Here is a 25,682-nt window from a genome sequence, read left to right as displayed (position 1 = left end):
AAGCAACATTCACCTCCACAAATGCAGTTTACATTGATATCCATACTGAATGAAGCCGGGGACCTCATGGGCCATCATTGTAAATAACAATTTGATCTTAACTGACTTGCCTAGTTAAATAAAGGTTAAATAATCAAAAATATAAAAACGTTTCACTTCATTTAAGGGGGAAATATGCCTTCAAAAGTTTTGTGCAACTAATTACGTTAAGGAAACATGAAGAGAAAAGATGAGGGGGAAATTAACTGGGTCCAGGGGTCAGAGGTTAAAGCGTTACCTGTCCGAAGCTGCCCTTGCCGATGACTTTGAGGAACTCGTATCTGAAGGCCAGGTGATCGTGGGGTACATGGATGTACCCGCCCTGCTCGTCATCAAAACCCCCATTGTTGTTGCCCCCAGCGACTGCAGGACGCTTCTTAGCGTTGGGACCCAGGAAATACACCTGTTGGAACCATAATATTATTAACAAATTAATCACAGAATTGTTTTAATGTAACAAAATACATGTTTGTGTGTGTGTGTCTCAGTGTGTGTGTGTGTTTGTCTGTGTCTCAGTGTGTGTTTGTGTGTGTGTGTTTGTCTCAGGAGGCTGAAGAAATTTGGCTTGGCACCTAAAACGTTTACAGATGCACAATCGAGAGCATCCTGTCGGGCTGTATCACCGTCTGGTACGGCAACTTCTCTGCCCACAACCTCTCCAGAGGGTAGTGAGGTCTGCACAATGCATCACCGGGGGCAAACTACCTGCCCTCCAGGACACCGACATCACCCGATGTCACAGGAAGGCTAAAAAAATCATCAAGGACAACAACCACCTGAGCCACTGCCTGTTCACCCCGCTATCATCCAGAAGGCGAGGTCAGCACAGGTGCATCAAAGCTGGGACCGAGAGACTGAAAAAGAGCTTCTATCTTAAGGCCTTCAGACTGTAAAATAGCCACCACTAACACGTTAGAGGCTGCTGCCCTATATAAATAGACTTGAAATCACTGGCCACTTTAATAATGGAACACTCGTCACTTTAATAATGTTTCCATATCTTGCATTACTCATCTCATATGTATATACTGTATTCTATACTATTCTACAGTATCTTAGTCTATGCCACACTGACATTGCTCATCCAAATATTGATATATTCTTAATTCCCTTCCTTTACTTTAGATGTGTGTATTGTTGTGAAATTGCTAGATATTACTGAACTGTTGGAGCTAGAAATCAAAGTATTTCACTACACCCGTGATAACATCTACTAAACGTGTATGTGACCCCCAAAGATTTTTTTGAACTGTAAAGTTTGTTGGAGGAGGCATAATGGTCTGGGGCTGTTTTTCATGGTTTGGGCTAGGTCCTTTAGTTCCAGTGAAGGGAAATCTTAGGCAAGTCAGTTAAGAACACATTGTCATTTTCAAATACGGCCTAGGAACAGTGGGTTAACTGCCTTGTTCAGGGGCAGAACGACAGATTTTCACCTTGTCAGCTCGGAGGATCCAATATTGCAACCTTACAGTTAACTAGTCCAACGCTATAACCACCTGCCTCTCGTTGCACTCCACGAGGAGACTGCCTGTTATGCGAATGCAGTAAGCCAAGTTAAGTTGCTAGCTAGCATTAAACTTATCTTATAAAAAACAATCATAAGCACTAGTTAACTACACATGGTTGATAATATTACTAGTTTATCTAGCGTGTCCTGCGTTGCATATAATCTGACTGAGCATACAAGCATACACGTATCTGACTGAGCGGTGGTTGGCAGCAGCAGGCTTCTAAGCATTCATTCAAACAGCAATTTCGTGCATTTTGCCAGCAGCTCTTCTGTTTATGACTTCAAGCCTATCAACTCCCGAGATGAGGCTGGTGTAACCGATGTGAAATGGCTAGCTAGTTAGCGGGGTGCGCGCTAATAGCGTTTCAAACGTCACTCGCTCTGAGACTTGGAGTGGTTGTTCCCCTTGCTCTGCATGGGTAACGCTGCTTCGAGGGTGGCTGTTGTCGTTGTGTTCCTGGTTCAAGCCCAGGGAGGAGCGAGGAGAGGGACAGAAGCTATACTGTTATACTGGCAATACTAAAGTGTCTATAAGAACATCCAATAGTCAAAGGTATATGAAATACAAATGTTAGAGAGAGAAATAGTCCTATAATTCCTATAATAACTACAACCTAAATTTCTTACCTGGGAATATTGAAGACTCGTTAAAAGGAACCACCAGCTTTAATTTGTTCTCATGTTCTGAGCAAGGAACTTAAATGTTATCTTTCTTACATGGCACATATTGCACTTTTACTTTCTTCTCCAACACTTTGTTTTTGCATTATTTAAACCAAATTGAACATGTTTCATTATTTATTTGAGGCTAAATTGATTTTATTGATGTATTATATTAAGTTAAAATAAGTGTTCATTCAGTATTGTTGTAATTGTCATTATTACAAATAAATAAACAAATAAAAATTGGCCTATTAATCGGTATCGGCTTTTTTGGTCCCCCAATAATCGGTATCGGCGTTGAAAAATCATAATCGGTCGACCTCTAATGGGGAGTGTCACCGCACAGCTGGTTAAAAGGTCTCTCCAGAGATGTTAGATCGGGTTCAGGTCCGGGCTCTGGCTGGGCCCCTCAAGGACATTCAAGACTTGTCCCGAAGCCACTCCACTACCCATTGATTTTCTCTGCTTTTCCCCCAAAGCCGGGTGCAATGCTCTCCACCAGTTTGGCTATGGTTACAATTAGCTACAATTACTTTACCTCAAACTAGTGAAAATATTTTTTTCGTTGCCTTGGCTGTGTGCATAGGGTCGTTGTCCTGTTGGAAGGTGAACCTTCACCCCAGTCTGAGGTCCTGAGCGCTCTGGAGCAGGTTTTCATCAAGGATCTCTCTGTCCTTTGCGCCGTTCATCTTTATCTCGATCCTGACTAGTCTCCCAGTCCCTGCCGATGAAAAACATCCACACAGCATGATGCTGCCACCACCATGCTTCACCGTAGAAATGGTGCCATGTTAACTCCAGACATGATGCTTGGCATTCAGGCCAAAGAGTTCAATCTTGGTTTCAACAGACCAGAGAATCTCGTTTCTCATGGTCTGAGAGTCTTTAGGTGCCTTTTTGCAAACTCAATGGGCTGTCATGTGCCTTTTACTGAGGAGTGGCTTCCACCTGGCCACTCTACCATAAATGCCTGATTGGTGGAGTGCTCCAGAAATGGTTGTCCTTCTGGAAGGTTCTCCCATCTCTACAGAAGAACTCTGGAACTCTATCAGAGTGACCATCAAGTTCTTGGTCACCTTCCTGACCGAGTCCCTTTTCCGCCTATTTCTCAGTTTTCCTAGAGCTGGCCGCCCGGACAGAGTCTTGATGGTTCCAAACTTCTTCCCTTTAAGAATGCCTGAGCTCAACTTCGAGTCTCATAGCAAAGGCTCTGAATACTCATTTAAATAAGTTTTACATTTTAACATTTTATACATTTGCAAACATTTCTAAAAACCTGTTTTCGCTTTGTCATTAACGGGTATTGTATATAGATTTTATTTAATCCAGTTTAGAAGAAGGCTGTAATGTAACAAAATGTGGGAAAAGGGAAGGGGTCTGAATACTTTCAGAGTAAAATGGTCACACTGTAGAGCTCTGGTGTGAATGTGTCTGTGAGTGTGTGTGTGTGTGTGTACCTCTGGGTAGGAGTGTATCTCAGTCTGTTCCAGGATAGTAAGTTGAGAGCGGTACTGTCTGAGGGCCTGTTCAGGAGTCAGGGGTCCCACCAGTTTGCCTCCCCAGGGTCCGGTACTCTCTGACGACCCTTTACTGGAGCCCGTACTGTCTGAGCTGCGTTCTTTAGACAGTCCAGACACCAGGGCGGGTTTACCGGTGGTCTGTCCGGGGGGGCGCTCTTTAGACAGCCCAGTCACCGGGGAGGGTTTACCGGTGGTCTGTCCGGTGGTGCTGTTGCCGTTGTGTGTTGTCGTGGTAATAGCATTGACCTTGCGGTTGTAGGTGGAGTCTTCGTACGGGTACTTGACCTTCAGCTGACCCCCACTAACACCGATCTGGTCCCGCATCACACCTGGCTTATTCACCTGGGGGAGGGAGAAGAGAGAGAGTTAGAGAGAAAGTGACAGAGAAAGAGAGAGGGGGGAAGGGGGAGAACCAGTGGGACAGGAACTAATTCCTGCCAGACAATGTTGTCCGGTAATAGGGTCAAGTGCAGCAAAGAAAGACTCATCAGAGTTGTAGCTGGCTCAAAACAGAGCTGTAGCTGGCTCAAAAGTTGTAGTGGTTTATTGGTTGTAACGGTGGTATTGAGGTTGCGCCTTGTGGTTATTTTTGTTTTATTTGTAATGTACATTTTTCTTCCTGTTAATGTCTCTTCAGACACCCATACATCCCCCACAAGACATGCCACCAGGGGTCTCTTCAGACACCCATATATACCCCACAAGACATGCCACCAGGGGTCTATTCACAGTCTCAAAGTTCATTAAGCCAATGCACAGTATTACACAGAGCCATGATCGCATGGAACTCCCATCTCCAATTACTCAGCAAACAGATTAAATAACATCTCATGGAGCGGACCGTGAGGGGACACAAACACACTAACATTATTCCGTTGTATTGTTAATATATTCTTGTATTTTAAAATTGGTCTGTTCTTGCCTATCACTGTTTTGTTTACTCATGTTTTGTGTTTCTTGTGGACCCCAGGAAGAGTAGCTGCTGCTTCTGCAGATCAACGAGGACAAACAAACTCTCCATGTGTCAGCTGTTATCAGACTGGGAGGGTAGAGACAGTTAGACAAGACACATGCACGGACTATAAAAACCTAGTTACATTTCAATCTGTCCCAGAAGTCTACCAAGAGATCTAACTCCCGAGTCTGGTTCAAACTTCCTCAAGCTCAACAGGGATAAAACAGAACTTCCTCAAGCTTAGAATGAGAACTTGTTCTCAACTGGCCTACCTGGTTAAATAAAGGTGAAATAAATGAAAGCTCAACAGTGATAAAACAGAACTCATAGGCACCAAATCCACCCTCGCCAAAGCTGAGAACCTCACCATTGACAACACCTCCACTGTTTCTCCCTCCCTCCACGCACACAACCTTGGTGTCACCCTGGACTCTCATTTGACCACCACATAAGATAGACCGTCAAATCCTCATTCTTCCACTTCCGCAACATTCAGATCAACTGTATTATCCCACCAGGGGGACATTCATTAATGTGCTTTAAAAAAATTGACGGTACATAACACATGAAACAACACACAAAAAAAACATCACTCAAAGCGCTATAGCTACACATTGAAAGTGAATGTGCAGTATACTGGAGGGACCAACAGACTATCTATTATACAGCCTGATGGCTGTTGGAATAAACTAGTCCCCATGTCTATCTGGTGTAATATTCTATTGAACAAGTCTCTTTTCCCTTGTCTGGCTGCTGCTGTCAATCAGTTTTCAGTGATGAGTACTGTCCTGTAAAACGCTTTCAAGTTTTAGGAGGATGAGTTTTGAGTGAAGGGGGATGAGTACTGTCCTGTAAAACGCTTTCAAGTTTTAGGAGGATGAGTTTTGAGTGAAGGGGGATGAGTACTGTCCTGTAAAACGCTTTCAAGTTTTAGGAGGATGAGTTTTGAGTGAAGGGGGATGAGTACTGTCCTGTAAAACGCTTTCAAGTTTTAGGAGGATGAGTTTTGAGTGAAGGGGGATGAGTACTGTCCCCTAAAACGCTTCCAAGTTTTAGGAGGATGAGTTTTGAGTGAAGGGGGATGAGTACTGTCCTGTAAAACGCTTTCAAGTTCTGTGTACAGGTTGGCGGCTGGCTCTTGTTCTATACCAATTTTCTTTCCTGCCGTCTTAAGCCCTGAAGCTTGACTTGTTCTCGCATGTTTCCGAACACGCATATCAGACCAAAGGTCAGCACACTCTGCAGGACAGATTTTTAGAACATTTGTAAGATATGGCGGTCGACAATAAAATGGTTCAGTTTGCGTTAAAAAAAAAAGAACTCCTGCAATTTCTTCATCTTTGCAAAGGCACAGACAGAGGTTAGAGGAACAGGATGGAGGGGCGCAGCTTAGAGGAACAGGATGGAGGGGCGCAGCTTAGAGGAACAGGATGGAGGGGGCTTAGAGGAACAGGGGAGGGGCGCAGCTTAGAGGAACAGGGGGAGGGCGCAGCTTAGAGGAACAGGGGGAGGGGCGCAGCTTAGAGGAACAGGGGGAGGGAACAGGGGAGGGGCGCAGCTTAGAGGAACAGGGGGAGGGGGGGGAGGGCGCAGCTTAGAGGGGAACAGGGGGGGAGGGGCGCAGCTTAGAGGAACAGGGGGAGGGGAACGCAGCTTAGAGGAACAGGGGGAGGGGCGCAGCTTAGAGGAACAGGGGGAGGGGCACAGCTTAGAGGAACAGGGTGGAGGGCGCAGCTTAGAGGAACAGGGTGGAGGGGCGCAGCTTAGAGGAACAGGCGGAGGGGCGCAGCTTAGAGGAACAGGGTGGAGGGGCGCAGCTTAGAGGAATAGGGGGAGGGGCGCAGCTTAGAGGAATAGGGGAGGGGCGCAGCTTAAAGGAATAGGGGGGGGGGCGCAGCTTAGAGGAACAGGGGGGGAGGGCGCAGCTTAGAGGAACAGGGGAGGGGCGCAGCTTAGAGGAATAGGGGGGGCGCAGGGGCGCAGCTTAGAGGGAACAAGGGGAGGGGCACAGCTTAGAGGGAACATTTGTTATGAGATGGAAACACTCCTGAACTATGCAATCCTTCCCCCAGCTGAGAAGTGAGAGAGTGTGTGTGTGTGTGTGTGTGTGTGGCAGGCGCGCGTGTGTGTGTGTGTGCAGGCACGTGTGTGTGTGTGTGTGTGGCAGGCACGTATGTGTGTGTGGCAGGCATGTATGTGTTTGGCAGGCGTGAGTGTGTGTGTGGCAGGCTTGTGTGTGTGTGGCAGGCGCGTGTGTGTGTGTGTGTGTGTGTGTGTGGCAGGCTTGTGTGTGTGTGTGTGTGTGGCAGGCTTGTGTGTGTGTGTGTGTGTGTGTGTGTGTGTGTGTGTGTGTGTGTGTGTGTGTGTGTGTGTGTGTGTGTGTGTGGCAAGCGTGAGCCCTGAATAGCTGTGGGTGTGCAGCAGCAGGCATTCCAGTGGGAGCAGAGCAGACCTTCCTCCTACATCAGCTGTCTGAACGAACACAGACACAGAGACAGACAGACAGACACAGACAGAGTGTATGAGGAGAGTATAACATAGAGAGAGAGACAGAGGAGAGAGGATAAGGAGAGAGGATAAGGAGAGAGAGACAGAGGAGAGAGGATAAGGAGAGAGAGACAGTGGAGAGAGGATAAGGAGAGAGAGACGGAGGAGAGGGGATAAGGAGAGAGAGACGAAGGAGAGGGGATAAGGAGAGAGAGACGAAGGAGAGGGGATAAGGAGGGAGACGAAGGGGAGAGAGGATAAGGAGGGAGACGAAGGGGAGAGAGGATAAGGAGGGAGACGAAGGGGAGAGAGGATAAGGAGGGAGACGAAGGGGAGAGAGGATAAGGAGAGATAGGGAGACAAAGGAGCTAGCGTAGTAGTGACTACCGAACAGCACCCTGACTCACCTATTGCTGCTCTTTTGAGAGCTCTTTTGAGAGGATGATGATCACTCGGCTACACAGCAGATGCCCTCTGGACTGTTTCAATAACACGGTACCTCATTTTATTTACCTGTCGGCCCCAGCCTCGAACTCAGGTCTTGTATGGACCTAACTGACCCACTCTGCCCATTCATCGCCATTTACCCGTTGTTGTCTTAGCTCTCCTGATCAACACCTGTGATTACTTTATGTCTCTCAATATGTCTAGTGTACTGCTGTCTTGGCTAGTTTTTACTGTTTTATTTCACTGTAGGGTCAAAATGCCTTAGACAGCTCTTTCGTCCCACCCCACACACATGCAGAGACCTCAGCTGGCTTAACTTGTCCCTCCAGAGACGAAACCTCTCATCGTCTCTCAACGCCAAGGTTTACCTCCACTGTACTCTCATCCTACCATATCCCTGTCTGTACATTATGCCTTGAATCTATTCTACCACGCCCAGAAATCTGCTCCTTTTATTACCTGTCCCCAACGCACTAGACGACCAGTTCTTATAGCCTTTAGCCGTACCCTCATCCTACTCCTCCTCTGGTTATGTAGAGGTTAACCCAGGCCCTGTAGCCCCCAGTTCCACTCTTATTCCCCAGGCGCTATCATTTGTTGACTTCTGTAACTGCAAAAGCCTACGTTTGTTTTATTCATTGTTTTAGCTCATTCTGCTAACCCTGATGTCCTAGCCGTGTCTGAATCCTGGCTTAGGAAGGCCACCAAAAATTCTGAAATTTCCATCCCCAACTACAACATTTTCCACCAAGATAGAACTGCCAAAGGGGGTGGAGTTGCAATCTACTGCAGAGACAGCCTGCAGAGTTGTCATACTATCCAGGTCTGTGTCCAAACAGTTTAAGCTTCTACTTTGAAAAATCCATCTCTCCAGAAATAAGTCTCTCACTGTTGCCGCTTGTTATAGACCCCCCTCAGCCCCCAGCTGTGCCCTGGACACCATATGTGAATTAATTGCCCCCCATCTATCTTCAGAGTTTGTACTGTTAGGTGACCTAAACTGGGACATGCTTAACACCCAGCCGTCCCACAATCTAAGATAGATGCTGTCAATCTCATTCTTGAAGGATATTGACCTCATTCCATCAGTAGAGGATGCCTGGTTATTCTTTAAAAGTGGTTTCTTCACCATCTTAAATAATCATGCCCCATTCAAAAAATGTAGAACTAAGAACAGATATAGCCCTTTGTTCACTCCAGTACTGACTGCCCTTGACCAGGACAAAAACATCCTGTGGCGTCCTGCATCAGCATCGAATAGCCCAGGCGATATGCATCTTTTCAGGGAAGTTAGGAACCAATATACACAGGCAGTTTGAAAAAGCTAGCCTTTGCTTTCCTAACAGAAAACATTAGAACAAATTCCAAAAAGTTCTGGGACACTAAAGTCCATGGAGAATAAGAGCACCTCCTCCCAGCTGCCCACTGCTCTGAGGCTAGGAAACACTGTCACCACCGATAAATCTACGATAATCATGAATTTCAATAAGCATTTTAAAAAAAATTTTTTTTTACAGCTCATTCTTTCCACTTGGCAACCCCCCTACCCCAGTCAACATCTCTGCACAGCAACTTGCCCAAGCCTCACCCATTTCTCCAGCAGATGTTCTGAAAGAGGTACAAAATCTGGACCCGTACAAATCAGCCGGGCTAGACAATCTAGACACTCTCGTTCTAAAATTATCTGCCGAAATTGTTGCCACCCCTATTACTAGCCTGTTCAACCTCTCTTTCGTATCGTCTGAAATCCCTAAAGATTGGCAAGCTGCCACGGTCATCCCCCTCTTCAAAACAGGAAGACACTCTAGACCCAAACTGCTACAGACCTATATCTATCCTACCCTGCCTTTCTAAAGTCTTCGAAAGCCAAGTTAACAAACAGATCACCAACTATTTTGAATCCCACCGTACCTTCACCGCTATGTAATCTGGTTTGTGAGCTGGTCATAAGTGCATCTCAGCCACGCTCAAGGTCCTAAACAATATCATAACCGCCATCGATAAAAGACAATACTGTGCAGCCGTAATTATTAACCTGGCCAAGGCTTTCGACTGTCAATCACCACATTCTTATCGACAGACTCAACAGTCTTGGTTTCTCAAATGACTGCCTCGCCTGGTTTACCAACTACATATCAGACAGAGTTCAGTATGTCAAATCAGAGGGCCTGTTGTCCGGACCTCTGGCAGTCTCTATGGGGGTGCCACAGGGTTCAATTCTCAGGCAGACTCTTTTCTCTGTATACATCAAAGATGTCGCTCTTGCTGCTGGTGATTCTCTGACCCACATCTACGCAGACGACACCATTCTATATACTTCTGGCCCATCTTTGGACACTGTGTTGACAAACCCCCAGATGAGCTTCAATGCCATACAACACTCCTTCCGTGGTCTCCAACTGCTCTTAAATGCAAGCAAAACTAAATGCATGCTCTTTAACCGATCGCTGCCCACACCCACTCGTCCATCTAGCATCACTACTCTGCACGGTTCTGACTTAGAATATGTGGACAACTACAAATACCTAAGTGTCTGGTTAGACTGTAAACTCTCCTTCCAGACTCACATTAAGTATCTCCAATCCAAAATTAAATCTAGAATCGGCTTCCTATTTGGCAACAAAGCATCCTTCACTCATGCTGCCAAACATACCTTCGTAAAACTGACTATCCTACCGATCCTCGACTTCGGCGATGTCATTTACAAAATAGCCTCCAACACTCTACTCAGCAAATTGGATGCAGTCTATCACAGTGTCATCCGTTTTGTCACTAAAGCCCCATATACTACCCACCACTGCGACCTGTATGCTCTCGTTGGCTGGTCCTCGCTACATATTCGTTGCCAAACCCACTGGCTCCAGGTCATCTTTTAGTCTTTGCTTGGTAAAGCCCCGCCTTATCTCAGCTCACTGGTCACGATAGTAGCACCAACCCATAGCACGTGCTTAAGCAGGCATATTTCACTGGTCACCCCCAAAGCCAACTCCTCCTTTGGCCACCTTTCCTTCCAGTTCTCTGCTGCCAATGACTGGAACGAATTGCAAAAATCACTGAAGCTGGAGACTCATATCTCCCTCACTAACTTTAAGCATCAACTGTGCACAGGTTTGGTTCCTCATTTGAAGCTAATTTCCTGCCATTCTACACATTGAGATTGCAGATTTAAAGTACATTTTCTACAATTCAATGCATTTTGCCATTGCTAATACGGTGTTATTTTTCTCTACTCTCCTGGATTCTCTAGCTTGACTTTGGTGATTGTTACTAAATTACTCAAATATATATGGTTGGTCCATTATCTTCCTACTTACTTTATATCTGTTTGTTGTCATTTAAGTTCACACTGAAAGCCTTTTTCCATCCTGAATTAATTCAGAAAACGTTTCTTTACACTTTGGACATAGGCATTCCGAAGAAAAAACCTTAACGGCCCGCTCCAAGGGAGGGTCGGAGCAAAAGTAAAGTAAATAAAAATAAAAGTATGCGAAACAGAGTACAGATGGCACTTTTCGGATACGTACTCCGCTTAGCTTATACACATTTTGAAGTATGGAAGCTTCAACGAAAAGTATGGACAGAAATATGACACAACCACATAAAAAAAAGTCATTTCTAAACTAATTTCTTGAAATCAATTGCGGCCATTATTTGGACTGAAGCAAGAGAAAATAAACTTCCGACTTCAGAATGAAATGCTGCCCAGTCCCATCTCATAGGCTGCCCAGTCCCATCTCATAGGCTGCCCAGTCCCATCTCATAGGCTGCCCAGTCCCATCTCATAGGCTGCCCAGTCCCATCTCATAGGCTGCCCAGTCCCATCTCATAGGCTGCCCAGTCCCATCTCATAGGCTGCCCAGTCCCATCTCATAGGCTGCCCAGTCCCATCTCATAGGCTGCCCAGTCCCATCTCATAGGCTGCCCAGTCCCATCTCATAGGCTGCCCAATCCATCTCATAGGCTGCCCAGTCCCATCTCATAGGCTGCCCAGTCCCATCTCATAGGCTGCCCAGTCCCATCTCATAGGCTGCCCAGTCCCATCTCATAGGCTGCCCAGTCTCATCTCATAGGCTGCCCAATCCCATCTCATAGGCTGCCCAGTCCCATCTCATAGGCTGCCCAGTCTCATCTCATAGGCTGCCCAGTCCCATCTCATAGGCTGCCCAGTCCCATCTCATAGGCTGCCCAGTCCCATCTCATAGGCTGCCCAGTCCCATCTCATAGGCTGCCCAGTCTCATCTCATAGGCTGCCCAGTCCCATCTCATAGGCTGCCCAGTCCCATCTCATAGGCTGCCCAGTCTCATCTCATAGGCTGCCCAGTCTCATCTCATAGGCTGCCCAGTCTCATCTCATAGGCTGCCCAGTCCCATCTCATAGGCTGCCCAGTCTCATCTCATAGGCTGCCCAATCCCATCTCATAGGCTGCCCAGTCCCATCTCATAGGCTGCCCAGTCCCATCTCATAGGCTGCCCAGTCTCATCTCATAGGCTGCCCAGTCTCATCTCATAGGCTGCCCAATCCCATCTCATAGGCTGCCCAGTCCCATCTCATAGGCTGCCCAGTCCCATCTCATAGGCTGCCCAGTCTCATCTCATAGGCTGCCCAGTCTCATCTCATAGGCTGCCCAGTCTCATCTCATAGGCTGCCCAGTCTCATCTCATATGCTGCCTGACTACAATATTTTCTCTTGATACACTAATAAATGCATTCTGTGTTAATTGTGTACCTGCCTACAATACACACAGTAGTGTGCATAGATCACAACCCCATAGTAAGTCAATAGGGCTAGCCACAAATAATTAGTAGCCAACTAGCCACAAAGAATTGTCAACTAGTCATCTACCTTGCATTACATTAGATGTCGGTTGTTTTTGCCTGTTAAAATGGCTGGTTAGCTAGATTATTACAATTCCCATATAGCTAGCTGATAATTATGAAGTTAAAAGTTTGTTTATGTGGCCATCTTGTCATCTGGGTTACCATTAGCCTGGCTGGCAGCAGGTTGAGTGAATAGGCAGTACGATACAAGGCATAGTCGTGAGGTGATTGATGCACGCACATCGTCTACCCGCCCTCTCACTGACAGACAGAGTGCCACAACAGGCTCGGAGTGATTCCTCACACTGGCGCCGTACAGCTGCCCTCCTCCGGAGGGACATCCTCCTAGCCGTTGTGTGTGTGTGTGTGTGTGTGTGTCTCATCCGGATGTTTATTTGTATCATAGCTAGAATCAGGTTATATTTGCATGTTTTCCCAGGGTTGACAGAGTCCCTGCAGGCTCTGTAGTAGCCCATGGCTCATGAAAAGTGATAGCCAGCCCTACTTGCTAAATAACCATGGATTATGATCAGGGATAACCTATAGGTACAGCCCTCTCCTGCTAGAATGAACGATATGTATCTTCTATCGATCTATTGATAGGTCAGGCGCAGTCACAAAGTGAGCGATGACAGGAAAACACTGCTGGTTTGACAGTCTGCTGTCTGACCCGCCTCTCGGTACCTGGGTGTGTGTTTCGTGTACACACTGTGGTTACAGTCACGTGTCATCACACAGAGACAGAGAACATGGACGATCCTTCGATGTCTTTGAATTTTGCATGCTTCATATGCAGCAAGCCAGCGGTAGCGCATACGCCATTTACTGTGCTTTGACGGACAGAAAGCTGGACCAGCTGATTAAAAGGTGTGGAACAGACTGAATAAAGCTGGACCCGTTGATTAAAAGGTGTGGAACAGACTGAATAAAGCTGGACCAGTTGATAAAAAGGTGTGGAACAGACTGAATAAAGCTGGACCAGTTGATTAAAAGGTGTGGAACAGACTGAATAAAGCTGGACCAGTTGATTAAAAGGTGTGGAACAGACTGAATAAAGCTGGACCAGTTGATTAAAAGGTGTGGAACAGACTGAATAAAGCTGGACCAGTTGATTAAAAGGTGTGGAACAGACTGAATAAAGCTGGACTGAATAAAGCTGGACCAGCTGATTAAAAGGTGTGGAACAGACTGAATAAAGCTGGATGATAAAAAGGTGTGGAACAGACTGAATAAAGCTGGACCAGCTGATTAAAAGGTGTGGAACAGACTGAATAAAGCTGGACCAGCTGATTAAAAGGTGTGGAACAGACTGAATAAAGCTGGACCAGTTGATAAAAAGGTGTGGAACAGACTGAATAAAGCTGGACCAGTTGATTAAAAGGTGTGGAACAGACTGAATAAAGCTGGACCAGTTGATTAAAAGGTGTGGAACAGACTGAATAAAGCTGATGTCGTTCATTCATTCGTCATTAAAAAAAAAGAACATGACAGGTGAAATGAAGAACTCGATCTGCTTTATATCCTAACGCATTGCACAGGTTGACTGCAGGTATTTACTTAAAGAGTAGCTCCAAATATTAAAATGTATTCAAAAATATTAAATTAGTAAATTTCAACGGTATTGAAAAACCATCCCATGGACATTTCCAAATATCCGGTATCCTTCCCAACCCTACTGTGTGTGTGTGTATATACACAGCGATTTGGTGTATTGGGGGCAGGCCTGCGGGGTGGCGTCTGTGCGTGTGTGGTGTTTTGGGAGCAGGCCTGCGGGGCGGTGTGTGTGTGTGTACTCACAGTGTGTTTGGGTATCGGGGGCAGGCCAGCGGGACTGTGTGTGTCTGCTTCTTCCTTCAGTAGGTGGTCAGTTCTCATGTAGGAGTTATAGAGGCCGTCACCATGACGCGCTGGTGGACACAACAACACAGGTCAGAGGTCACGCTCTGGATCAACTTCATTGACATTAACAATATAATCAGACACATTCATAATAAATAAATTGGTCTAACAGGAGCTCTCATATTGAAACATCACCCTAACAGACATACACCGAGTACACCTTATGCCCTCAGAAAAGCCTCAAATCGTTGGGGGATGGACTCGACAAGCTGTCGAGAGCTTTCCACGGGCAGAGCCACATCCTCATCTTCCCGGTACCGCAATTTCAACTGTCCCAAACTTAACTTGAACCATCCCAAAATTAAAACACATGTTTTTTTTTTGTGTGTGTGTTAATATGCCAACATGAGTCTAGATCATTTACAATGCTTTTAAAGTAAAGTATTTCAGTCAATATTACATCAACTTCATTTGTTAACATAAAACTTTTTTGCATCTTAACAAAAAAAAGAAAAAAAACATCCATCATTACATTATTAGAAAGTGTAACGTATTAATTGAACATGCTAACCACATGTATACAATATACAGAACCAGTCAAAAGTTTGGCTACATATTCAGGCTCCTCCCTTATGCAAGCATGGGTCTGGACATGACAGGCTGTAGCCATAGGCTATCACCTACACATCGACATAAATGCTAATTACTTATGGACATTTACATACACTTTTGTTTTTCTTCACAGAATACCTACTATTTTTCATTTTTAAAAACAATTTACCTAGCCAATTTAGTTAATGGCCTTGCAGCCCTGGCAGAAGGCCCTGGTGCCCTGGCAGAAGGCCCTGGTGCCCTTGCAGATCGGGCACTTCTTAACTGGTATATAGAGCAAAACAACCGACATGTAAGTGTCTGTGGGAGTCTCACCTTTCCACAGAGCTGTCACATTAGTGTGTAGAACAAACTGTTTGGACGCTACAGACAGAAGTTGGCAGAAGAGCCTGTACCGACTTCAGCAGAGTCCTGTGATGATTGTGGGGGTCGTGTCGAGACAAAACTGAAAACACCATCGTGTTCCTGAAAGTCTCATCTTTCTACAGAGTGGTAGTTTGTAGGCCAAACCAGTCGGAGACTACAGACGTTTTCGTGAGAAGACGGATTTTCAGGACGTCTCAGTCTGACAAACACCGCTCTGACCTCTGTCATCTTTCACCACAGATATGGAAGGGCTGACTGATGTGGTGGATGGAGACACAGCCCATGCAACAAAAAAACAAGATCTGTAGTTTAAACAGATGCCGATTTTTGCATGATGTTAATTTGACTTCCGTGGCGCCACTTATAATAACAACATTTCAGGCCTGTAGTTCCCCCTCCAAAAACACCTCCTCTGTGTGCAGGTCTAAGGTGACACACATAGTCACGCACACTGTGGCATATCATAAATCAAACCCATTTCTGGTTATCAGATCCCTTTCCGTATTAATGACTCTATTTCTGATTACACCTGTGTCTGTGTTCCATCGTTTCAACGTGGATGCACAGAACAAAATGGTGGAGACACAGACAGACAAGCGGAAAGATGCTGCCGTCACAGTAGCATCTGCTAGCCCCATTAATAGGCCAATAATAGGCCTACCACTTTCAGCAACACTGGCTCTCTGGCAACCTTAAGCACCTGGCTAAGCCAGTCTGGGCTGTGAATGGGGTTGGCCGGTTCATGCTAGTAACAGCGTTAACCCATAAAGAGCTGTGGGGTTAGTTATCATTTGCCAATAGGGAGCTGTAGTGCTAGCATTAGCCCATAGAGAGCTATGGGGCTAGTTTGCATTAGGTAATAGGGAGCCGTGGAATTCACCTGCTAGCATTAACCCATAGACCAGGGGTGTCCAACTACCAGTAGTCCGCCATCCACCTATAAGTAGCTCGCCAATCAATTTTGAAAGTACATGCATTTTTACATCAAAAGCCGCCTCAAAGATCCCGGCTATTATCCAAACAAAACCACATTATCCCACCCCTGGTTAGCCACTATTGGCTTTTAAAAAAGTCAAAAAAGGTAACAATATCTTCCAATTAATTTCCAGCAATATTACCCATCTGTCTGTGGCACGTGTTTCGTCTTTTACTCCGTATGTAGCCAGTTAGCGATGCTAATCATTTTCCCCAAAAACCTTCTCAATTAAAAGTTAAGTATTCTCACCTGACAGAAGTATAGAATGATTATTTGTTTTAATTTGGTGGTCATTGTTTTGCAAACTCTTGCCATGACATTTGCTGCAGCAGTAGGTCTTAACATCAGCAGAAACATCTCTAGACCGACACATTCCTCTCCTCCTAGATGCGCAATTACAGGGAATTAGACTCAAAACTAAATGTTAGTTTCTCTCCTTTAAGTAAAAAATTAATAAAATGGTCTTCTGATGTGATTTAAGCCTTGACATGGACTCAGAACATTCAATTTCGTTGTTTCTCTAGGAATAATTGTAATATTGAGAGTATAAAGATAAAATCCCAAACCAAGAAAAATAAAACTAACTTTGGTTTTAACAGTTTAGTTAGCGTTAGCCCTAAAAGAGCAATCTTAGCTAGTGTTAGCCCCATAGAGAACTGTGTCACTAAGTTAGCCCCACAGATAACTGTCACTAAGTTAGCATTAGCCCCATAGAGAACTGTGTCACTAAGTTAGCGTTAGCCCCACAGAGAACTGTGTCACTAAGTTAGCCCCACAGAGAACTGTGTCACTAAGTTAGCGTTAGCCCCACAGATAACTGTCACTAAGTTAGCGTTAGCCCCATAACTGTCAGAACAGAGAACTGTGTCACTAAGTTAGCATTAGCCCCACAGATAACTGTCACTAAGTTAGCCCCCCAGAGAACTGTGTCACTAAGTTAGCATTAGCCCCACAGATAACTGTGTCACTAAGTTAGCATTAGCCCCATAGAGAACTGTGTCACTAAGTTAGCGTTAGCCCCACAGAGAACTGTGTCACTAAGTTAGCCCCACAGAGAACTGTGTCACTAAGTTAGCGTTAGCCCCACAGAGAACTGTGTCACTAAGTTAGCGTTAGCCCCATAGAGAACTGTGTCACTAAGTTAGCGTTAGCCCCACAGATAACTGTGTAGGAGAGTTAGCGTTAGCCCCACAGATAATTGTGTCACTAAGTTAGTGTTTGTGAAACAGACATCAGTGTATTGTTATCTGTTTAGTTAGAGTTAGCCCTAAGAGAGCCATGTTAACCAGTAATAACCCATAGAGAGATGTAGGGTTAGTTAGAGTTGTGTGGCCAGGCTCCTGTCCTGTGTTGCAGTGTCAACCGACGGGCTCTGTGTGGGGGTGGGGGTACAATACACATGGCCTGCATGAAAGGGGAGTTAAGACTGTGGGTTCAGCACTTTACCCCCATATTCACATTCACTCTGGCCCCAAACATTACTACTGAAACCTCCCCACAACAAAACTCAAACCAAAAGGGTTGGCGTCAATTTCATGTGAATGGCACGGTTGTTATGGAAAAATGTAGCTATTTAGCAAACACACCGCCTGGGTCTGTGTGTGGAGATGGTGGTCCAGGAGGGACAAACACCACAGAGAGTAGAGCGAAGGGAACACCCCAGAAACGTGTCATAAACCAGACTAAGAAACAATGGTGCAACAGCGTAGACACAGACTGCTGGCTAGACTGTAGCTGACTCAACTAGAACTAACTAGACTGCCGGTCTGTCTGTTGTTCATACAGAACTACTGAGATATATCTATTTATTTGATAAGACTATTGATTTGCATAGTAAGCTAAATACTTACAAATATATATATATATTTTAGCGTTAGCCCCAAAAATATATATATATATATTTTAAAAAATATGATTCAAAGACCTGCAAAGAAACATGAGTTCAGCACTTGTTCCAGTGTTGACTGGCTCTGGAGTACTTACAGACATGCAGGAGAGTCTAGTGTTTGTCTGATCAATGGACACAAAGTTGCAAGTCAGAAAACAGCTTGTTTACCTCCACTGGGTGGAACTGATCAGCGCTATTATGACATCACAGTCTACAGGGCTCTACAGCGCTACCCTTCTGAGGGCATACACTCCTAAATATTTTGCTGTGCAACTTAAGAATATTACATTTGGTAGCACCAGTGCCTCTAGAGAAAAATGAAATCACCCAACTGCGTACTGCGGCTTTAATACATCCAACAACAACAAAAAATATATTGTGCGCCTTCATTTCTGTCACCACAGAGCCCTGATCTGCCTGACAATCAGACTGCGATACCTCTGGTTCACAGTCTAAGATTAATGCCATACAATGTGCTTGGAAAAACTTCCACTCACAAGCTATAAAGCCAGAATGTTCCAGAAAAGATATATTTTTATGTATCGGTTGTTTCGTGCGGTTGGTCTTTTTGCAGGTAGGAAGCATGCTCTGCAAACATGCATCCATTTTCAACTTGTGTAAATGCGTCATGTGACAAATCTGAACGCACTACCAGCGCTTTGAAAAGTTCATGCAATTATACTTTCCTGTCGATATCTAGTCTCACATTCCTACCTGCAAAAGGACCAACAGCACAGACAACCAGTGAAGTATCATTTTACTCAGCATGCTGTCTTGTAGAGGTCACGAGAGGAAACTCTCCTGATCCAAAACACTCATTTCTGCCTGACGTAGAATTCTAATGCAATTCCTCTTCGGTGGAGTTTAACGGTGGTTGGCAAATAATTATGTTGCATTACTGCCTCCAACTGAACTATAGTAAAGAGACATTACACTTTGTGATACAAAATGGGAAAAGGGGAAACTGGAAAAAATTAATTAACTATTCAGACCCCTTGACTTTTTCCCCGTTTATGGTAGAGTGGCCAGATGGAAGCCACTCCTCAGTAAAAGGCACATGTCAGCCCACTGGGAGTTTGTCAAAAGGCACCTAAAGACTCTCAGACCATGAGCAACAAGATGGTCTCTGGTCTGATGAAACCAAGATTGAACTCTTTGGCCTGAATGTCAAGCGCCCCTACTGTGAAGCATGGTGGTGGCAGCATCATGCTGTGGGGATGTTCTTCAGCGGCAGGGACTGGGAGACTAGTCGGGATTGAGGGAAAGATGAACTGCGCAAAGTACAGAGAGATTCTTGATGAAAACCTGCTCCAGGGCACTCAGGACCTCAGACTGGGGCGAAGGTTCACCTTCCAACAGGACAACGACCCTAAGCACACAGCCAAGACAACGCAGGAGTGGCTTCGGGTCAAGTCTCTGAATGTCCTTGAGGGGCCCAGCCAGAGCCCGGACTTGAACCCAATCGAACATCTCTGGAAAGACCAGAAAATAGCTGTGCAGTGACACACCCCCACCCAACTTGACAGAACTTGAGAGGATCTGCAGAGAAGAACGGGAGAAACTCCCCAAATACAGGTGTGCCAAGGTTGTGGCGTCATACCCAAGAAGGCTGTAATCGCTGCCAAAGGCGCTTCAAAAAAGTACTGAGTACTTATGTAAATGTCATATTTCAGTTGATTTAATACATTGGCAAACATCACCAAAAACCAGTTTTTGCTTTGTCATTATTGGGTATTGTATTGTTTAATCAATTTTAGAATGAGGCTGTAACTTAACAAAATATGAAAAAAGGCAAGGGGTCTGAATACTTTCCTCAGTTGTATTAACATCTCCTAGATTTAGGACAGACACTTCAAAACCTTGTTTCATATTTATTTTCTGACCGATCACTTTGCCGAGTGCTGAAGTGCGGATAAATATTTGACCCTCGGTTGCAACACTTACTACCGAGTTCCAAATAGCCTCTGGAAGCAACATCAGCACAATAACTTTATCGGGAGCTTCATGAAATGAGTTTCCATGGCCGAGCAGCTGCACACAAGCCTAAGATCACCATGCACAATGCCAAGCGTCCACTGGAGTGGTGTAAAGCTCGCCGCCATTGGACTTTGGAGCAGTGGAAACGCATTCTCTGGAGTGATGAATCAAGCAATCTGGGTTTGGCGGATGCCAGGAGGACGCTACCTGCCCCAATGAATAGTGCCAATTGTGAAGTTTGGTGGAGGAGGAATAATGGTCTGGGGCTGTTCGATGAGCAGGTGACCACATTCTTAAAAATACACTACGTGACCAAAAGTAAGCAACAGTCCTTGACTCCCGAGCTATTTGAGATGATCAACTGTCTTGAACCATGGAAACAAAATAATTCAGGGACAAATGTTACATTTGCGTTCAACAAAATGGCAAGCTAACAAATGATGACCGGTGAAATGCCACTTTGTGCAATAGCTGATACTAGAATCACATCTATCCTGATGCCTAATCACTTTACCCTGCATCCATGTACATATCTATCTGAAATACCTCCTACCTCTGGTACTCCCTTTATATAGCTCAAATTCTTGTGTATTTCATTGTATTCCTTGTGTTACAAACTTATTTTCTTATTATTTCTAAACTCTGTTTCGTTGGGAAGGGCTCGTAAGTAAACATTTCACGGTAAAAATCTACACCAGTTGTATTCGGCGCATGTGACAAATAGAATTTGCTTTGAGTACATTCATGTAACGTTGCAGTTAAGTACATTAGAATGCAGTACGAAGCCAGTTATAATCAGTTCATTACCTGCTGTTATGGGGCCTTCTGCTTTTCTCTGTAATACCATCATGATTGCAGTTTAACTTTGAAGCCAGCATCCGAGGTGGAGTTTAAAAAATCTTTAGTAAAAACAACCGTATCTAAAAAAACTTTTTAAAAAACTAGCCAAGACTTCGGCTAGTTATAATAAAAAAAGACTTCGAGGGCAGCTTGTATCACTTGCAATTCGTGCTCGTTTAGCTAGCTCAAGGGATCCAAAATAACCCCTACTAGCCAACTTCATCGGATGAAATATAGCTACATAAATTAGTTTAATATAGCTTTCCTCACTTGCTCAACTTAATATTATAGCTAGGACTCTCTACCTACACAATGTGACCTTACTCTCGTCCTAAAACCCATGGCTTTGTCAACTCGTTAGCCCTGCAGTCTGAAAAAGTTCCAGCGATGGGAGTCGTCGTTTCTCGTTTCCGTCAGCTAACGTTGTTAGCACAGACACACACAAAAACACACGTCCGCGAGTTGAGCAAAAGCTAAATGACTCCCGCTGTCCGAAATAGTTTCGAATCTCAAAATGACAGCTTTAGCTGTCTGACCCCTCCTCGCCTTTCTCTCTTCTCGGTTGAGGACTATATATCCAACCCCAGAGAACCATTCCCCATAAGAAACACGAAATATCGAGTGTACTATGCGGTCACGGATTAGTTAGCAATGTAACTAGTTAGCTTCTGCTTCGATCGGCCCCCATGACCCGTCCTCCTTCCGGAATGCCTGTGAAGCTGTTTTCGCTTTGAGAGAGGTAATCGTCGGTTAGCTTAGCTAACGTTACCTCAACTCTGGGCACACACAAAAAAAAAGCCCCAGTTCTCGTTGAATTCAGAGACGCTGGCGTCTAATTCGGGTAATATTATAATGTCCTCAGTGCGTTAACACCGTTAAAACGACTTATGTTTTTTTTTTTTTTTTTTTTTTTAAACCAATCTTGTCAGTAGCAGGAGCTCCAAATTTTTGTTGTTGATGTGATTTGTCTGGTTTGTTGCTAAGGGCGTCTTCGCCGTATGTTTCGAGTAGCGTCATTAAACAGGTGGTAGAAGGCTAGAGTGACGCGGCGTTACAGCGGCGCCATCTTGGCTCAAAGTAACACCGTCCCATTGTTGTTACTATCAGGTGGTGTCTCTACATGGATATGGTGGCCATCCGTGTTCCTAGGTACATGAAGCAAGAAGACGGATAACGTACACTTTAGTGATGGGGAAACCGAGGCTTTTCTGAAGGCTTCCGAGGTTTCACCCAAATTGTGTCGGGAAAACGGTTCATTTTATACTCGCAGCTTCATTAGCGGTTCACAATACACATTAGTGACATCTGCTGGTCAGCAATAAGTGCTTGTAAGATTAATGTTTTCCCCCCGTAATTTTCAAAACTCTGTGGCGCAGCGGTGAACTGTTGATTTAATAGTCCATAATTAGTTGGAATACCAGGCTCGAATTCTATATCGTGCTGCCCTTTTTGCCTTCAAGTTGACTATTCTTCAAAGACGAATTATTTGAACAACAATGCAGAATGTGTGCTTTCCAGTGGCGATCCGTTATTCAGGACAGGTGATTTGAACCCTACATTTTTGCAAAAATAAATAAAATATTAATACGTGTCACATATCAGTTTGCAAACGATGTAAAAACAAATATATATTGAGTTAATATAGCTGCATACAAACACGGCCTCTTTTTTGTTTTCTGTGATGGTGAGACAAGCCAGCAGAAAATACAGAGCTTTGCGCCGTGATTGGCTCAGTGTTCTGTCACTCACGGGGACACTACATCACAGCTAAGTCTAAGGTTAGACCTAGAACATTCTAGCCCCTTGGGTGCTGCCATAGAGTTACAATAGAAGTGCCCATCCAAGAAGGCTCAATGTCATTGGCCACAGATACAATGACTTCAAATCACGTCATATGTACAGTAGCTTTGATTGGACAGACTATGTCAACATCATACTTTCAAAATCTTAGCTAGTAGTCATCATCAGGAATCAAGTCGACAACCTACTGGCTAATCCTTTTTTAATCCTTGTCATATGAAGAGAAATAAGGAAGAGAAATTAAAGATAAAACGTATCGGTGCTCATCGGCCATTGGGCATGAACATTACACGACAAGTTGGAAATCGCAAATTCAACAATGAGTGGTTTGGAAGGAGTCAGTGACAGTGGCTAAATGCAAGCATTGCAAATCAATCACTAGCATGCTATTCAGTGGAGTGGCTGTGTGTTCCCAGATCTGGGATTAAAAGGGGCTCTTTTTCAAGTTTAAAATGACAAACATTCAACATTGGCCATGCTGTCAATGAACCTGATTTATTCTGCGCCCAAAACAACTGTTAACTCAGAACTGCAAAAACTTGACAACAGTGAGTTCAAGGACAACTGAGAAGTCTGGAATATTACTATCTCTATTATATTATGACTACTGTCTCTATTATTTTATGACAGACCAGATAGATCTACAGTCTCTATTATAATATGACAGACCAGCTGGATCTACTGTCTCTATTATATTATGACAGACCAGGTAGATCTACCATTTCCATAATAATATGACAGACCAGCTAGATCTACTGTCTCTATTATATTATGACAGACCAGCTAGATCTACTGTCTCTATTATTATATAACAGACCAGCTATATCTACTGTCTCTATTATATTATGACAGACCAGCGATCTACTGTCTCTATTGCTCTATGACAGACCAGCCAGATCTACTGTCTCTATTATATTATGACAGACCAGGTAGATCTACTGTCTCTATTATATTATGAAAGACCAGCTAGATGTAATGTCTCTATTATTATTTGACAGACCAGCTAGATCTACTGTCTCTATTATAATATGAAAGACCAGCTGGATCTACTGTCTCTATTATATTATGACAGACCAGCTAGATCTACTGTCTCTATTGCTCTATGACAGACCAGCCAGATCTACTGTCTCTATTATATTATGACAGACCAGGTAGATCTACTGTCTCTATTATATTATGAAAGATCAGCTAGATGTAATGTCTCTATTATTATTTGACAGACCAGCTAGATCTACTGTCTCTATTATAATATGAAAGACCAGCTAGATATACTGTCTCTATTATAATATGAAAGACCAGCTAGATATACTGTCTCTATTATAATTTGACATATTGCTAGATCTACTGTCTCCATTATAATATGAAAGACCAGCTGGATCTACTGTCTCTATTATAATATGACAGACCAGCTAGATCATCTGTCTCTATTATATTATAACAGACCAGCTAGATCTACTGTCTCTATTATATTATGACAGACCAGCTAGATCTACTGTCTCTATTATATTATGACAGACAAGGTAGATCTACTGTCTCTATTATTTTATGACAGACCAGATAGATCTACAGTCTCTATTATATTATGACAGACCAGCTAGATCTACTGTCTCTATTATAATATGACAGACCAGCTAGATCTACTGTCTCTATTATATTATGACAGACCAGCTAGATCTACTGTCTCTATTATAATATGACAGACCAGCTAGATCTACTGTCTCTATTATAAATGACAGACCAGCCAGATCTACTGTCTCTATTATATTTTGACAGACCAGCTAGATATACTGTCTCTATTAGATTATGACAGACCAGCAAGATCTACTGTCTCTATTATAAATTGACAGACCAGCCAGATCTACTGTCTCTATTATATTTTGATAGACCAGCTAGATATACTGTCTCTATTAGATTATGACAGACCAGCCAGATCTACTGTCTCTATTATATTATGACAGACCAGCTGGATCTACTGTCTCTATTATAATTTGACAGACCAGCTAGATCTACTGTCTCTATTATAATATGAAAGACCAGCTAGATCTACTGTCTCTATTTTATGACAGATCAGCTAGATCTACTGTCTCTATCATATTATGACATACCAGCTAGATCTATCCTCTCTATTATATTATGACAGACCAGCTAGATCTACTGTCTCTATTATATTATGACAGACCAGCTAGATCTACTGTCTCTATTATATTTGACAGACCAGCTAGATCTACTGTCTCTATTATATTCTGACAGACCAGCTAGATCTACTGTCTCTATTATAAATGACAGACCAGCTAGATCTACTGTCTCTATTATATTTTGACCCAGCTAGATCTACTGTCTCTATTATTTTATGACAGACCAGCCAGATCTACTGTCTCTATTATATTATGACAGACCAACTAGATCTACTGTCTCTATTATATTATGACAGGGGTTAGTAGTAGTAGTATACTGTCTCTATTATAATATGACAGACCAGCTAAATCTACAGTCTCTATTATTTTATGACAGATCAGCTAGATCTTCTGTCTCTATCATTTTATGACAGACCAGCTAGATCTACTGTCTCTATTATATTATGACAGACCAGCTAGATCTACTGTCTCTATTATAATATGACAGACCAGCTAGATCTACTGTCTCTATTATATTATGACAGACCAGGTAGATCTACAGTCTCTATTATATTATGACAGACCAGCTAGATCTACTGTCTCCATTATAATATGACAGACCAGCTAGATCTACTGTCTCTATTATATTATGACAGACCAGCTAGATCTACTGTCTCTATTATATTATGACAGACCAGCTAGATCTACTGTCTCTATTATATTATGACAGACCAGCTAGATCTACAGTCTCTATTATATTATGACAGACCAGCTAGATCTACTGTCTCTATTATTATTATGACAGACCAGCTAGATCTACTGTCTCTATT

The 25,682-nt window shown here is 43.9% G+C and overlaps 1 protein-coding gene across 2 annotated transcripts in view; it reads right to left on the bottom strand.

Annotated features, from left to right (window-relative positions):
• The window catches only part of dyrk3 (dual specificity tyrosine phosphorylation regulated kinase 3), a 27,830-nt gene extending 5,660 nt beyond the window's left edge, over positions 1-22,170 (bottom strand). Inside the window, exons 1-4 of one of the 2 annotated variants that reach the window (XM_042324966.1) lie at positions 20,906-22,169; positions 14,238-14,347; positions 3,670-4,074; positions 278-442 (exon numbers count right to left, since the gene is read on the bottom strand). In XM_042324966.1, the coding sequence (XP_042180900.1) occupies positions 278-442; positions 3,670-4,074; positions 14,238-14,347; positions 20,906-20,948 (723 nt within the window). In that variant the 5' untranslated portion in view covers positions 20,949-22,169. Of the gene's footprint in view, positions 1-277; positions 443-3,669; positions 4,075-14,237; positions 14,348-20,905 lie in introns of both variants that reach the window. The other variant, XM_042324967.1, reaches the window with a different exon arrangement.
• Between the last annotated feature and the right edge of the window lie 3,512 nt (positions 22,171-25,682).

The sequence above is a fragment of the Oncorhynchus tshawytscha genome, linkage group LG07 (assembly GCF_018296145.1).
Source record: "Oncorhynchus tshawytscha isolate Ot180627B linkage group LG07, Otsh_v2.0, whole genome shotgun sequence".
Taxonomy (NCBI): domain Eukaryota; kingdom Metazoa; phylum Chordata; class Actinopteri; order Salmoniformes; family Salmonidae; genus Oncorhynchus; species Oncorhynchus tshawytscha.
The sequence above is the reverse complement of the archived record's forward strand: the minus strand, read 5'-3'. Positions and strand labels throughout refer to the sequence as shown.